Source organism: Ursus maritimus, unplaced genomic scaffold (assembly GCF_017311325.1).
Source record: "Ursus maritimus isolate PB19 unplaced genomic scaffold, ASM1731132v1 scaffold_29, whole genome shotgun sequence".
In the NCBI taxonomy this organism is placed as follows: Eukaryota; Metazoa; Chordata; class Mammalia; order Carnivora; family Ursidae; genus Ursus; species Ursus maritimus.
Genome location: NW_024425452.1, coordinates 15321455 through 15337437, shown reverse-complemented (window position 1 = coordinate 15337437; position 15983 = coordinate 15321455). Strand labels below are relative to the sequence as shown.

The window sequence follows — 15983 nt, the reverse complement described above, 5'->3', positions numbered from 1 at the left end:
CTAGGGAAGGGAGCAATGGCAACAGCGTCGCAGCTCCAAAGTGCTGGAGGTACTACTCGTTTTCTCTGTTGCCTCAAAAGTAATGGCTAAGTACCCATGATTTTTGCTCAGATGCCCAAAGCAATGTATCTCAAAGAACGTACGATGAGGACATACGCATAAAGAGAAAGAAATCAGACATGTGGTTACTTGGAAAGCAATAGTACAGAAGAATTTCAGTTGAAATGGACTATATCACCACAACACATTTCTTGCACTGTCAGGAAATAAGCTATTCAACAGATGTGACTGTTCCAAATCATTCCTAGGTCTAACACCAAAGTCCTTTCATTGGAGCACTACAAAAAATGCCTAACATACTTGGTTCAAAATCGTTCTCTGTAAACAGTATTTTAAAGCCATTAATTTTCTACACTTCTAAAAAGGAGTATTTTTAATAATTACATGTGTACTTAATAAATAGGTATAGTAATTAAACTGAACAGAATATTTTAATAAACTAGGGGATACTAAATGACATTTCACTGCAAAAGTATGTAAGAGAAGATATAATTGAGAAGAACATGAATACTTATTTACAAATACAGACGCTAAGGGTGCCTTTGTGGCTCAGTCGCTTAAGCATCTACCTTTGGTGCAGGTCATGATCTCAGGGTCCTAGGACTGAGCCCCACATGGAGCCCTGCAATGAGCCCCACATCAGGCTCCCTGCTCAGTAGAGAGTCTGCTTCTCCCTCTTTTTCTCCCCCTGCTCCTGCTCTCACTCACTCACTCTCTCAAATTAATAAAATCTTTTTAAGAATTACAAAAACAGACTCTAACAGAACACTAGACAGACACAGTAAATTATAAGGGTAACTTAAAATCTTCAGTCAAATAATATATTTCCTGTAATCAATAATAAGCTAATGAAAATATAGACTGCAATATATTATCTAGAAAGGTAAAAATTATTTATTGACTTTCTTTTACAATAATTTTTGAGGAAACTACTTTTACACTGCAAAATAAAAAGCCCACTTAAAATTTTTTTCAAACACACAGGTTTGAAAACAATTACATACTCAGGACACTATACATAGGCTGTCCCAGATACACAGAAAAGAAGGTGGTCAGTGACCAGGTGCACAAGACAAGCGCCTAGCACTCCAAGTAAGTTTCCCCTTCTCTCACTTTCCTCTTCCCCTCTTCATTTACAGCACAAACCAACCTAAAATGCTAGCTCAACTTCTCTTTTCACTCTAAAACCATGGCTAACTTTCCCCACGGTTCATAAGTATTTAACTACTGTGACAGTTAATTTTACGTATCAATTTGATTGGGCCACCGGGTGCCAGACGTTTGGCCAAACATTATCCTGGGTGTGTCTGTGAGGGTGTTTCCAGATTAGATTAACATCTGAATTGGTACACCAAGTAAAGCAGATTGCCCTCCCCAATGTCGGTGGTCTTCACTCAATCCTTTGAAGGCCTCAATAAAACAAAAGGCTGACAGACCCTCCTGTGAGTAAGACAGAATTTCCTCTCACGTGACTGTTTTGAGCTGGGACATGTGTTTTTCCTGTCTTCAGACTCACTAAAACATTGGTTCTGCCGGGTCTCAAGCCTGCCAGTCTTCCAACTGCAACTATACTATCTGCTCTCCTGTGTCTCCAGGAGGCTGACCGCAGATCTGGAGACTTGTCAGCTTCCGAAATCACATGAGCCATGGGATATAATAAATGCCTTTTCCTCCTCCCCCCCTTCCCTCCCTCTCTCTCTTGATTCTGTTTTTCTGGAAACCCTAATACATCTACCTACTTAATATACCAAATTCCTAATAAAAAGATCAAAAAATATTTTAAAGTAATAATATATAATGATGCTGGTGACAGAGCAAGACTGTCATAAAGCGTGATGAGAGTCTAATTTAAAACCTTTTCAAACAGTCCTTTCATATAACATACATCAAAACTTTAAAGCTATGTATAGGCTTTCACCAGGTAAATTTATTCCCTGGTGAATATATACAGAGGACATAATCAGGGCTATAATCAAAGATTTATGTGCTCAGGATATCGGTTGCAGTAACATTTATGACAGAGTCAAACAGACACAATGAATTGCTCAGTAATAGGGGAATGATTAAACAAATTATAACTTCCAAAGGATATGTTGTCATGCAACTAATCCAAATGATATTTTCAAAAATTACTCTATAACCTGCAGTAATTAACATAATAAAATGCCAACTTTTAAAATGGGGGGAAACCTGCAATGAGCTAGCTAGCTATTTACACTAGAGAGAAAGGCTAAAGTGTGACAAGATAATTATTTCTGAATGGGGAAATGGCAAGTAAATGTTTCTGTATTTTTCACATTTTCTGTAATCAAAATATGTTACCTTTAAAATAAAAGAAATATAATAGAGGTCTAAGGAACATCATGCAAAACTGTGTTTAAAGAAAACTATTAAATGATAAATTTAAGATTCTTTGGATAATTATCAATAAAAACAATTTAAAAAACAAATCCGTAAAAATTAGAAGAGCTTTTGTAATACATTATAAAAGAATCTGAACTTTTAGGGGCACCTGGGTGGCTCAGTCGTTAAGCACCTGCCTTCCGCTCAGATCATGATCCCAGGAGAACCGGCGGCATCAGGCTCCCTGCCTAGCAGGAGGCCTGCTTCTCCTCTCTCCCACTCCCCCTGCTTGTGTTCCCTCTCTCGCTGCCTCTCTCTGTCAAATAAATATATAAAAGCTCAAAAAAAAAAAAAAAAAAAAGAATCTGAACTTTTAAAAAATACAAAGCTAGCGATGTGCTATAAACTGAAATGTAGCCTCCTAAGATTCATGTGTTATTTGGAAACAGGGCATTTGAAGAGTGAGGCAAACCAAAAAGCAGACTCTTAACAGTAGAGAACATAGTGATGGTTATTACAAGAGGAAAGGTGGGTGGAGGGATGTGTGAAGTAGGTGATGGGAATTAAGGAGGGCACTTGTGATGAGCACCAGGTGACACAGGAAGTGTTGAGTCACTAGATTGTACAGCTGAGACGAACATTACACTGTATGTTAACTGAAAGTTAAATAAAAACTTTAAAAAAAATAAAAATAAGGAGGTAATTAAGGTTACATAAGGTCATAACGGTGAAACTCTAACCCAATATGACTGGTGTCCTTATAAGAAGAGGAAGAAATATCAGAGACGCGAACACACAGAGAAAGGGCCGCACGAGGACAGAGCGAGAAGGGAGTATCTGGAAGCCAAGGAAAGAGGCTTAAGGAGAAATCAAATCTGCCAACACTGATCTGAGACTTCCAGCCTTCAGAACTGTAAAAAGTAAGTTCCTGCTGTTTAAGGAGCTCAGGCTGTGGTATTTTGTTATAGAAGCTCTAGCGAACTAATAGAAAACATCATCCAGTGTCATTATAAAATGTACTTGGTAAATATTCTTTGTTCTGTTGATCTTTTCCAGGAAGAAGCAAACCAAGAAATAAGCATTAAAAAACTTGATTCATGGCACAAAAGGCACAAAGAAACCCATATTTACAAAATAAAATGTTATTAGCTAGTGCCACTACAGAGGAATAAGGAATAGGAGTGGGAACCTGAGTACTATGAATAGATTGAAAAACAGCTCTCAGGTTTCTAGCGATAAATGTCTATCTAAAAATGCTCAATGACAGAATCTGCATAACACAATACAAAACATCTAAAATTGTTTTTTTTCAATATCTACTAGTCCTGAAAATAACATTACATATGTATGCATGTATGTTATGTCTACACATATTACATTCTTACAGAAATAAAACTCAGAACACAATTTCGGTCTTAATAATGACACCTGGCAGTAAACCTATAACAAAGAAGACTCTTCATTTAAGCATTACTCGACATCTTACATTGCTGTTTCAATCCTACCCTTTGAATTAAACTTTCTCAGTCTTTTATTTAGCATCTATTAGATTAACACCTGAGTTTTCTTTCTACTTGAATGAAACTGTAAACACATTTTTTTTTTAGAATTTTCAACTACATTTCATAAGTATATTTTAAAAATAGACCAAGAGACCTTTAGTTTTCAAACCAAATTAAAATTTCAGTTACTCCTCTGATTTTTCAAAATTACCTTGTCTGGATCCATCTTTCCTCTGATAAATTCTTGCTTCCAGAACTGCAATGCCTGTTCCAGTGTTAAACCAATGCCCTTCAGGAAGAGGCCATACTGCATCCGGCCTCCATGACGAAGATGGTGATTGTCCCGCAAGGCTTTATGTAACTGACGCATGCAAGGTGGGAAGGATTTGGTAGAAAGCTACAACAGAAAAGAGTTTTTTGTTATGTGGACGATTCACCAGGTCCCTCCCCATATCTGTTGCAAATCCAATCTAATTTGCAAATTGTAAATCAGTCTTTTTAGAATAAAAACAAAAACTATAAGGAAGAGTATTACTGCAATTACAGACAAACTGTTCTCTTAATATTTTTATACTGATTGCATGTTGAGATGATAATATTTTGGATATACTGGGTTGAATAAAATACATTAAAATGCATTTCACCTCATTTTTTTAAATTTTTAATTAAACTTTTTCTTTTGAGATAACTATAGATTCACATGCAGTTGTAAGAAAATAATACAAAGAGATATCATGCACCCAGTTTCCTCCAGAGGTAAGACCTTGCAAAACTATTATCACAACCAAGAAACTGACATTGATACAATCCACTAATCTTAGAGCACCTCAGCCCCCACTATTCTCTAACACTTGGCAACCACTAATTCGTTCTTCATCTCTCTATACTTTTATCATTTCGAGAGTGTTAATATAAACAGAATTGTATAGTATATAATGTTTTGAGATTGGCTTTTTTACTCAGCATAATTCCCACAAAATTCATCTTAAGTTGTTGCAGGTATCAATCATTCATTCCTTTTCTATTGCTGAATAATATTCCATGGCAGGGATATGCCACAATTTGCTTAGCTATTCACTTGTTAAAGAAGCTGGCTTGCTTCAAGCTCAGGGCTATTCCAAATAAATGAATGTACAGGTATAAATATGAAATTTCATTTCCCCAGGATAAATGTACAAAAATAAAATTGCTGAATCACAGGTGAACTTTTGGAATAATCTAAATACAAAGTAGAACACAAAAATACACAAAAAATAAGAGAAATGGTTCTCAAAAGGTGAGTTCAAATAAATGCGTTAAAGAAATCAATAGTAAAAAAGAGAAACTTTCTCATTATGGTGGCAGTTGCATTCTCTTTACTTCCTCAATATCCTTCTTCCAAGACTTAAATTCTCACCCCCTCACGTATTCCTTGGCAAGTTCAACTTTGCCAAAGTGGGAGCAGGTCTCGCTTTGTTTGCCTTTGCTCCTCCCTGTAGAGAACATCCAGTTTCTTCAACCTCTCACATTAACAACTTCGAGATTCTTCCATCACCAACCTAGTCCAGTCAGGCCTTTACCCTTCCTTGCCAGGACTACTATTTTCACGCGTTGCTTCTTGTTCCTTCATACCATTACTGAATTATTTTTCTTAAACTTTGTTCCAATCCAAAAACACCAATGAAATTTAACATCCTTAGTAGGAACAGGCAAGTTTCTGTCAATGTCTCTAACTACTTTTCAACTATATGTAACAGAACAACCAGGTATTGGGTGGTTTGGGAAATAAGAGAATGAATAACATGTAATTTTCCCCTTTAATTCACTTAAGTGAAATAAAAGGAAACAGTCACTACTGTACAAGTTCACTCACATAACTCAATTACAATGGCAGCTCTAACAAAGGCATAAATCAAGTGCCCCAGAGGCACTGTGACAGGGAGGGCTAAAAAAGCCCAGTATGCTACTATACCAGTATGCACCCTTCGCTCCAGGCAGCTGGATTATTCCATGATCACACAGTCATGCTCTGTACCTTCTCACTTCTGTCAGTCCACTGACTCTGCCTGAAGTACAACCCCTCCTACTCCCCATGCTATCTAGTCAAACCCAAGCTATTTGTCAAAACCCAGTTTAACTTCAGCTTCCTTTGGCACAATTCCTTAAATACTTTTTACTCATTCAATCACTAAATATCTACTGAACACTACTCTGTGTACAGCTTTGGGAAACTAGCAGGGAGCAAAGAAGTCAAATACAAAGAGCTTGCATTCTAATGCAAGAAGATAGACAACACAGACATAAATAAAGATAATGTCTAATTCCAAAAGCCCTGGAAATAAAACAGAGTTATGGGATTAAGTATAAATAGGAGAGGAATAATTAAATTTAGGTAGCCAGTAAGGCCTCTCTGAGGAGTTGGCATAGCACTACAATGTATACTTTAAGTAGGATTTTAGTCAAATGAGATCCAAGAATACTGCTCCAGGAGGTAAAGGAAACAAAAGCAAAGACCTCGAGAAGGAATGAACATGGTGTGCTCCAGAGACAGCAAGAAGGTCCAAGCGGCTGGACCGTGTGAGTGGGCCAGAACAGAGAAGTAGTTAGAGTCATGAGAGCACATGGCATTATAGGCCATAGTGATGAGTCTGGGTTTTAGTCTAGATGTGATGGAAACTCAAGAGAGGGTATGGATCAGAAGACTGACATGATCTGATAAACAAAGAACTCTGGCTGTTGTATAGTGAACAGACTATATACAGAAGTAAGGAAGATACTTAAAAGAGACTGTGGAAGTAGTCGAAATAATGGAAAGGGAAAACACAGGGTCTAGGGTTTGCAACAACGGGATAGAAAAATGATTGTGGATACTGAGCAAAGGAATTATAAGACCAGGTTATGGATGAATTATTAACATGGATATTGCAGAGGCCAGGAACAGTAACAAGAGCAGCACTAGTGCAAGAGACCATGCCAGCATGCCACAGTCGCCAGCGTGCCACAGTCACCAGTGGATGAGGGCAAGAGGTGGGGGCACCGGCAACAAGGATAACTATCAGGTGGTATAATGGAATTACAGGGCTTTAAAGGAGCTGAAGCTCTGCCAATGGAAGACAAGAGAAATGACTTGGAAATGGTAATATGGACCAAGGCAGACATTCATCTCATACCAAATTAAGATGGTAGAGGGATGGGGAGGGGGCAGATAGCCTCCACTTGAGAGGGCCACAGGAGAAACAGTGTCATTGAGGGAGCCAGATTTCGGTTAGAAGAAAAATCTAAAGAAAACATTTGAAGAAGAAACTGAGGATATCAAGGGGCATGCTAATGAATGAGGCAATACAGTTAGGAAGAGGTCAGATAAGGATGTAATCTTCATCAATTTAGCACAGGGTCTCATGCAGAGACCCACAGATAGGATCATCATAGCAACTTAAGATAATTTATCATTACACTGCTTATTTATTATTAACTATGTTGTCTACCTCCCTCAAGTAAGGCCCATGAAGGTGGAGGAATTTTCTGTTTTATTCACCTCTGTATCCACAGCACAGTAGCTGGTACGTAATTGATGGGCTCAATATATATTCAGTAAATGAATTAATGATTATATTTCTATGTCTTCCCACAGTATCCACTGAAGTTCACAGTTGCTTGTGAATGGGAAAACATCTTGATAGAATTAGGAATAGAATTAACTTCTAACCATTCATATAATATAAACACAAATCATATGGCAGGGAGGAAGTGTTAGAGATAGTAACTGTTTGAGAAAAGTAAAGGATGGGGCATCCTTAAGGACAAATTTCAATTCAACTGTAAAAAGTGGCAAATCCTATTGTTATTTCTAGACATATTAACTGAAAGTACTTGATTATAATTTTTCCAAACAGGAAGACAACCTATTCATTCTGGTCTCTAAAAACTCCTGGTCTCTCTCTACTCACCTTACTCTTGTTTCTAAGCATTAAAATGTCAGTGTATGTTTAATTTATTGTAAATAATTTGGTAACTGTCTAAACAAAGATTATTTATGGCTGTGTAGTTTCACTTTTTGGGACAGAGCAGAAATTCTACAATGCATTAAAGAGAAACTCTATAAATTATAGTAAAGTACACTACTCTTTCCTTCTACTACAGAACGACAAAGTGAAGCTGAAATGAGCTCTCCATTAATCTAGTGGCAACACAAGCACAGGAGCCTATACTTAGTGTTATGAAATGAACTGCAATCTCCCAAAATTCATATGTTGAAGTCTTAACCCCCAAGACCTCAGAATGTGACTGTATTTGGAGATAGGGTCTTTAAAGAGATAATTAAGGTTAAATGAGGTCATAGGGGTAGGGCTCTAGTCCAATGCAACTGGTGTCCTAAGAAGAGGAAGAGACATCAGGGATGCACCAGCATACTGGAAAGACCACATGAGCACACACAGAGAAGGAGACCATCTAAAAGCCAAGGAAAGAGGCCTCGGATGGGCCAACTCCTTCATCTCAGAATACTAGCCTCCAGAACTGTGAGAAAATAAATTTGTTTTCTAAGGCATCAGTCTGTAGTATTTTATTATGGCCATAGCAAACTGATACACTTAGTATTTTCCATTTCTCCTTTTCTCAATGTGTAAGGCTGGTAGGTAGGCAGGTGGGTAGGTAGGTAGGCGGGCATTGATTCATTAACTCACTCACTCAGTCATTCAATTTATTTTAAAGCTTATATATTTACACACAAACACTATTTAGCTATCATCAATTAAAAGACTACCCCTTCAAAATAACTGATTAAATTCTGTTTATCGGGGCACCTGCGTGGCTCGGTCGGTTAAGCATTCGACTCTTGGTTTCAGCTCAGGTCATGATATCAGGGTCATGAGATCAAGCACCCCATCAGCTCTACATTGGGCTTGGAAAGCCTGCTTTGGATTCTCTCTCTCCCTCTCCCTCTGCCCCTCCCCTGCCTCCCCCCTCCTTAAAAAAATTCTGTTTATCAGAATACAAATAATTTTCTGATTAAGTTTGGTTTTCCTATGATTAAAAAAAACACATGTATAGCACATAGGACCTCCGTTAAAAATGACTGGCAAGCAATGAAACAACAATCTTTCCCATCTTCTCACCCCAAAATAATCTCTGAAGAAAATCTGTGCTTCCTCATTGACAAAGGTCGAAGTTTTATTAAAAGGATGCGATGCTTACCGAATCAATCTGATCTAAAGAAATCTTCCCAGCATTTTTCTGTGTGCTGTAATCTTGACCAGTGTAAGAATGACTAAAATAAAAATAAAAAAATGTTAAAACAGGATTTGTACTATATATTTTAATCACTTCAAAGGAAATTTATTCTGATACAGATTAAAATCACACTAAGACATTTTACATATAAATCGAAGCAGAAACATAGCCAAGTGTTTTAGAGGTATTTAATAGAATACATTTAAATGACTCACCCAAAAATAATACAAAAATACAGTGACCATCTGGATCTCCTGATTCCTAGTATAACATTCCATTTCTTAGAAGCATAATGCAAACTGTTGTTAAAGTTCAAATCTCTACTGCTGATCCCATATTAACAGCATGGCAGCACAGCAAAGGATAAACTGGAGCTTAATGAAGAACCATCACTTACTAGCGTCGGTCCTTCTGAAAGTTCTACAGACTCTATCCCAAGTTCCTTATCTGTCAAATGGAGGAAATAATGCCTGTTTTGCAGTGCTGATAGGAAGTCTAAACTGAAATAATTTTTTTTTTTTTAAGATTATTTATTTGGGAGAGAGACAGAGCACATGTGCACACAGGGGAGGAGAAAATGAATCTCAAGCAGACTCTGGGCTGAGCACAGAGCCCGACGCACGGCTGGATCTCATGACCCTGAGATCATGACCTGATCCAAAATCAAGAGTTGGACGCTTAACCAAGCGCACCACCCAGGCGCCCCTCAACTAATTTCTGTTCAAGGACCTGACATATGGTAATCACTATTTATTAAAACAAGTTACATCTGAATAGCACTTTACAAGGGTAGAGTCCTTATCTATATCCTCTAATTACATTGTCACAACAACCCTGAGGGAGTGTTTTTATTTAACATTTGACAACTGAGGAAACGGGGGCTCGGAGGAGTTAGAAATTTGTTAGATAAGAAAGCAAGTCAGCCGTGCAGCAGGAACTCAACCTTTTAATTCTCCATTCCCTGCTTCTTCACTAACCATGCCGTCCTCTTCCTTGCAATACATTTTCCTGTTGCATTATTTACAAATTAGGAAATACAGCGTGGTATATACTGTCTAAAGCCAGCTCCATGACACAATGCCCAACTCCATCAACCCTGATTCAGATGCAGACATGCAGGTATGACATAATGAAGAACAGCTGCTAGATTACACATAGAAAACTGCAATCACACCAAGGTTTATGCAGATCCACAACCAAAGGGAAATTCTGGAGTAAAGCATCATTACAATCATAAAGAATTCCAGACTCTCTGCTTAATACCTGCTCAGTACAGATTCTTGCTGAACAATACATACACTCAAGATGCTCTGTAGAAAGGCTACAGTTCTTGCAATCAGTCAATCTGCTGATTAAACAATGGGTATGAATTATGAAGCAAAACTACAGTATATCTTGGGATGCTGCAGCCACTGGTTAGGAGACTGCTTAAAATGTAGATTTTCCCTCCCAAGAGTCCTCCCTCCATGGGCTAAGAATGGCCCGAGAATTACTCGGAGAGCAGGATGAGCAGAATGCCGAAGAGTAGTACAGAATGATCCTGTGCCCTAAAACACATCTTCTTGCCTTTGGTATTATTTCTCCCTTCACTCACATATTTCTGACAATATATCATTGGATTCCATCCATTCTGTTTATCATAGTAGCAAAGGGGCATACAAAACTCATGCTAAATTAAGCCAACAGTTGTCATTTAATTTAAATATTTTACATTTTAATACAGTGTATAACCAGACAGCTGTTTCAGTGGAATCCCCAGAATAAAGACGTATTTCACTTATCTTATAGTAGAGCATAGAGGCAGCACGAGGCAATGAAGATAGCAGTAGGCTAGAATCTGAAGATCTTGTTTTTGTTTTTTAATCCCTGGCTTGGCAAACTGAGGCAAGTCATTTAACCATCCTGATTTGCACTATCCTCATTTGTAAACTGGAATTAATGATGCCAGCCCTGCCTAACTGACAGAAATGCTGGAGAAATTAATGATATATTCAAGGTGCCAAAGAAAATCAGTAAATCGTATTCCAGACCACAGAGCAATTGCAGTCTTGGCCAAGAAGTACAAAAACGACCGGACGGGAAAGAAGACAGCATGCTCCTGTAGAGGGGCCATCACGGCTGTGAAGGACTAGGCCACTCTGCTGAAAGGAGGTTTTTCTCGGTCCAGATGATTGCAGGATACTAAGTACAAAGAGAAGACACTGAAGAGGACACATACACTTGCCTGAATGGCACTATAAAATGCCTGTTCCTCAATATTTTGATGGGCTATGCAAAAGAGCTAAATTCCAAGGGGGAAAAAAAGTTAAATAAAAAAAAAAAAAGGAAACCATAGCAATGATTAATGCAAAGGCCTATTACAGGATACAAATAACTACAGACAGAATATAAGGAAACTGTATACAGACATCATACTTCTAAAAAATATTATTAATAGACAGAGAGATGGCCACCAGCCAACGCACTAAGGGCAAGCATGAAACCTATGGGAGGAAAAATGATGCAAATGAAGATGTGAAGCATCAGAATTAGGACTGAGACTTCTCCTCTGCTCATTCATGACCAGAAGGGGCAACCTATGTCTCGGTTAGGGAGCTGGTACATCACAGCTATTTAACACCTGTTTGAACTGGGAGTGGATAGACGATACCGAGGTGGCAGGAATTCTCAGATACAATACAAGAAAGGCAAATCACGAGAAGCACTGCATCCAACACTATGTAGGCAATGAAAAATTACGAAAAGATTTTAGGCAAGAATTTACATAAATATTTACACTTGAGAAAGCAAGCAGTGTGGAGAATGACTAAAAAGGGTAGGGACTGGGCAACAGCAAATCAGTCGGAAGAGTATTGCAGTATTACAGGCAAGAAAGGGTGAGAGGCTGAAGTAAAGTAGTGGCAAGAGGCGGAGAAAGGAAGGCAAAGAAAGAAGAAAAAGAAACAAATAATGCCACCATAACAAATAAGAATCCTTAAAAACAATTCACATTAACTCATGAAACTGGATCTTTGGCTTTTACTTGAAGCGTCAAGGGATGTTACTAAATGAGACTCCTAAGAGGTACTCAGGAAAGGTGAGGCACCTTTCTACCAATCCAATGCTCATGCAGACTTTCTATCATCCTGCTTCCAAATGAATGCAGCTGCTACGCTAATGAACAAAAATATAAATAATGAACTGTCAAAATATATTCTTATTTTCATGATTCAAAAAAATAGATCAATTTTATGAACATTTTTTAATCACTGAATTGGAGAAACACAGAAATAGTAATTTTTAACAACAAAAACAATTTCCAATTGATTCAAGATACACACACACGCGCACAAACACAGCAGAAAATTTTCTATTTTAAATAATCACGGCTTTATTTTGAGAAACACCCACTGTCATTTATGTACAATATTTAACAAAGGGGATTAAGTAGGTATGAAAGCTTTCCTGTTTCTAAGCTTTCATAAAAGAACAAATTAAGATGTACCACAAATACCTCTTTTTTCAATACAGCCAACCAAAACAGTTTAACGGGCCACAAAATTCCAATTATGTCACTAATAACTATTTTGTGAAATGTAAAGAGGAACTTTTGATCAGAGAATCTTGAAAAATCAAGATTTGACTTAATTCTTGGTGGTAAGGGAGTAGGAACTGCAGTGATTTCGCTGCATCATCCATGCATAATTTATCTTTTATTTGCAACAGGATCAAACAAAAGACACTAAGGGTGAAATGTTACAGTTTTCTCAAGTTACCAAAAAGCCAGTAGTGAAAACAATAAAGATGTGATTCAATGAATATTCAATTACATTAGAACACTATCTGAACACATTCAGTTGTATAAAGATATAGTGCACTTCTGCTGAAATGTAACAATTACTACACTGTACCTGCAAAATAAACAACTTCGCTATCCAGCAGAACCATGTGAATTGATAAAACCCAAGGACAAAGTTTAGGGTTTTTTTTTTTTTTTTTTTAAAGATTTTATTTATTTATTTGAGAGAGAGAGAGATAGCGAGAGCAAGCAGCACAAGCAGGGAGAAGAGGGAGAAGTAGCCCCATGTGGGGCTCCATCCCAGGACCCTGAGATCATGACCCGAGCCGGAGGCACCCACTTAACCGACTGAGCCACCCAGGCGCCCCCAAAGTTTAGTTTTTATCAGACTCTCTATAACAGACGTTTTCCACATCCCAGTCATCGTCATCTAATTCTAATTACCAAAAACAAAATGAAAACCCCAAAACTTTTAAGAGTCCCTTTAGCCACTCAATCATTTATTAAGTATTTCTGTGACCAAAGAAGAGTCAAAAGGTAGGAAAGGATCCAGAGATGATCTAGAAAGTACAAGGTGATGAGTGCCACTATATGCTCAAAACAGGCGTTCCTCAAGTCCGCAGAAGACAGATCTCTGGTAAAAGAAGGGTGGAAAGAGAAAAAAGCACTGTGCAGCAGTAAAGCTTCTTAAGCAATGAAATGGCACTGATAGAGTTCTCTCCATTGGAAACATAGACCTGAGCGACCAGGAGGGAAGGCTCATATGAAAGGAAGACAATCGTGAGAATGAGGGACTACGGAGTAAGTGGAAGAGAAGGAGATTATAGTCAGAAAATAATTTGAGGGCCACCTGGGTGGCTCAGTTGGTTAAGCATCTGCCTTCGGCTCAGGTCATGATCCCAGGGTCCTGAAATGAGTCCCACATCAGGCTCCCTGCTCATTGGGGAGCCTGCTTCTCCCTCTGCCTGCCCCTTCCCCTGCTTGTGTTGTTTGCTCTCGCGCTCTGACAAATAAATAAATAAACCTTAAAAAAAAATAATTTGAGTTTGGAGGCTTAGAAGTACTATGTCATGACTACAGAAAAGGCAAAGGCCTAGTCGTTTTAGTATTTTTATCATTTGCATGCAGTTTAACATTTTATATGCTTTAAACCATCCTTAAATTTTGACCAAGTCCATAGAAGTATGTGATGTGAGTTTATTAAGGCTCCTGGAGGGGTTTAAAAGCAATCATGTGATAAGGAGGTGGTATTTTGGACTAATAAGAAAGTCTATTTTTCTAGGATCTGGAGGGTGAGCACATATCACATGGGCAAGCAGAACGAGATAACTAAAGCCCAGAAAATTTCTAAAACACAGTTTACAGATGAAGAAGTTGGGTCACATAGTAGAAAACACAAGCAGAGGCAAAGCAGGAAAAAAACTGAAAGGGGGTAGATAGGTTCTATAACGTAGGTCTCTAAACAAAAACGATTAAAATTAAAAGCAAACTTTAAGTCCTATCTCTGTTACTAATAACACAGTGATAAATCACTGTTTTAATGAAAATTCAAGGCTTTGTCACGTTTAAGCCTTTAAAAACCCAAACACACGCAAATTAGTATTTTTCTAAGAAAAGAGAATTTTACAATTGTGTGTAACAAACCCTTTGCTTACACAAAAGTAATTCAGTGATTGTCCTTATTTCTTTGTTTGGTTTGAGGTGATGGTGCTAAGTTATCTAATCTCTACTATAAGAGAACTAATGGTACACAAAATACACAAAAGCATCCTCTTACTATACCATTTGTTCAATAAACTTACACGCAACTTTTAAAAAAAGATTTTATGTATTTATTTAAGAGAGGGTGAGAGAGAGAGAGAGAGAGAGAGAGAGAGAGAGAGAGAAGAGGGAAGGACACGAGGAGAGGGACAAGCAGACTCCAGGCTGAGCATGAGGCTGATGAGGGGCTCGATCCCATGACCCTGAGATCATGACCTGAGCTGAAATCAAGAGTTAGACGCTTAAGCAACTGAGCCTCACCCAGGCGCCCCACATCCAACTTAATTAAAACTCAGTCACATTTGAGGAACTTCCCCCCCAATATTACCTTGCTCATTAAACAGTAAGAGGTAAGCACAGTTTTCCAATATAGCTAAAAATCCCAGTAAATAGAAAATTATAAAGCTAACAGTTTCAAATAAATTAAAACCTGAAAGGATGAAAAGTAAGTCTTTCAAAATATCCACAATACATATTTATGTGACCAAATTAAAAATGATCCTATTTTAAATCAAATTCAATCAATCCAATGGTGGGCGGTGTGGTGGAGAGAGAACTGAGACAGGAAGGTATAATTAATCACATCAACACAGACCTGGAGTTTTCCCAAAACACTACTACACAGCATCTAATTTACAGAATAAAAATACAGTGGATATACATATAGATAAATCTGAAATAGATATGTCGCATACATCTGATCTGTGAATCACAAGTGAAAGGCAGAAACAACAGAAATTTAAGTCCTGTTCAGTGCACCACAAATATCAATGTGAGCACTCAGGTACTCAACGGGGAACTGTTTTTGAGTGCTGAGACTGAGAGCTGGAAACGAAAAGAAGAAATTACAGGAGAGCAGATTTGTGAGTCTCACTGCAAGATTAGCTGGTTAAGAGGAAAAAAAAAAAAAAAGTCTAGTCTTTTCATGCTGTGGTGTTGATCGTTAGGAGAAGATGGATCATCACACCTTGGCTCCAAGAGCGGTCTTCACGAGCTCCACTACTGTGACATAAATGCCACAGCGCAGAACTGACAAAATGAGAGGTCAAAAGTCAGCTTTTCACGTCTGATCATTTCTCCGATCATTTTCTCCTTTTCTGACCAAACTTGAGGGAGTAAACAAGGAGTCACGGAATAGTTCCAACACTGCAGGAATTAGCTCCAGCTCCTCTGCATTTGCAGACATTTGCCAGGTCCAATCTGTCCAAGCCAAACATATGGGCAGAACAGAGTAATAAGGGAGGAAGCGGAGGAGAGTGATGAAGATCACAGGTTTCAGAATCCACTAGTCATGCGCTTGCATACACTCACTATCCGAGTGACTTGGTAAA

General features: G+C 38.1%; 1 protein-coding gene across 3 annotated transcripts in view; it reads right to left on the bottom strand.

The window, feature by feature from the left end:
• PRIM2 (DNA primase subunit 2) overlaps window positions 1–15983 on the bottom strand; it is a 309655-nt gene that overhangs the window by 98114 nt on the left and 195558 nt on the right. For all 3 annotated transcript variants that reach the window (XM_008691748.2, XM_008691750.2, XM_008691749.2), the window contains exons 9-10: window positions 9078–9150; window positions 4117–4302 (exon numbers count right to left, since the gene is read on the bottom strand). In XM_008691748.2, the coding sequence (XP_008689970.1) occupies window positions 4117–4302; window positions 9078–9150 (259 nt within the window). The remainder of the gene's footprint in view (window positions 1–4116; window positions 4303–9077; window positions 9151–15983) is intronic.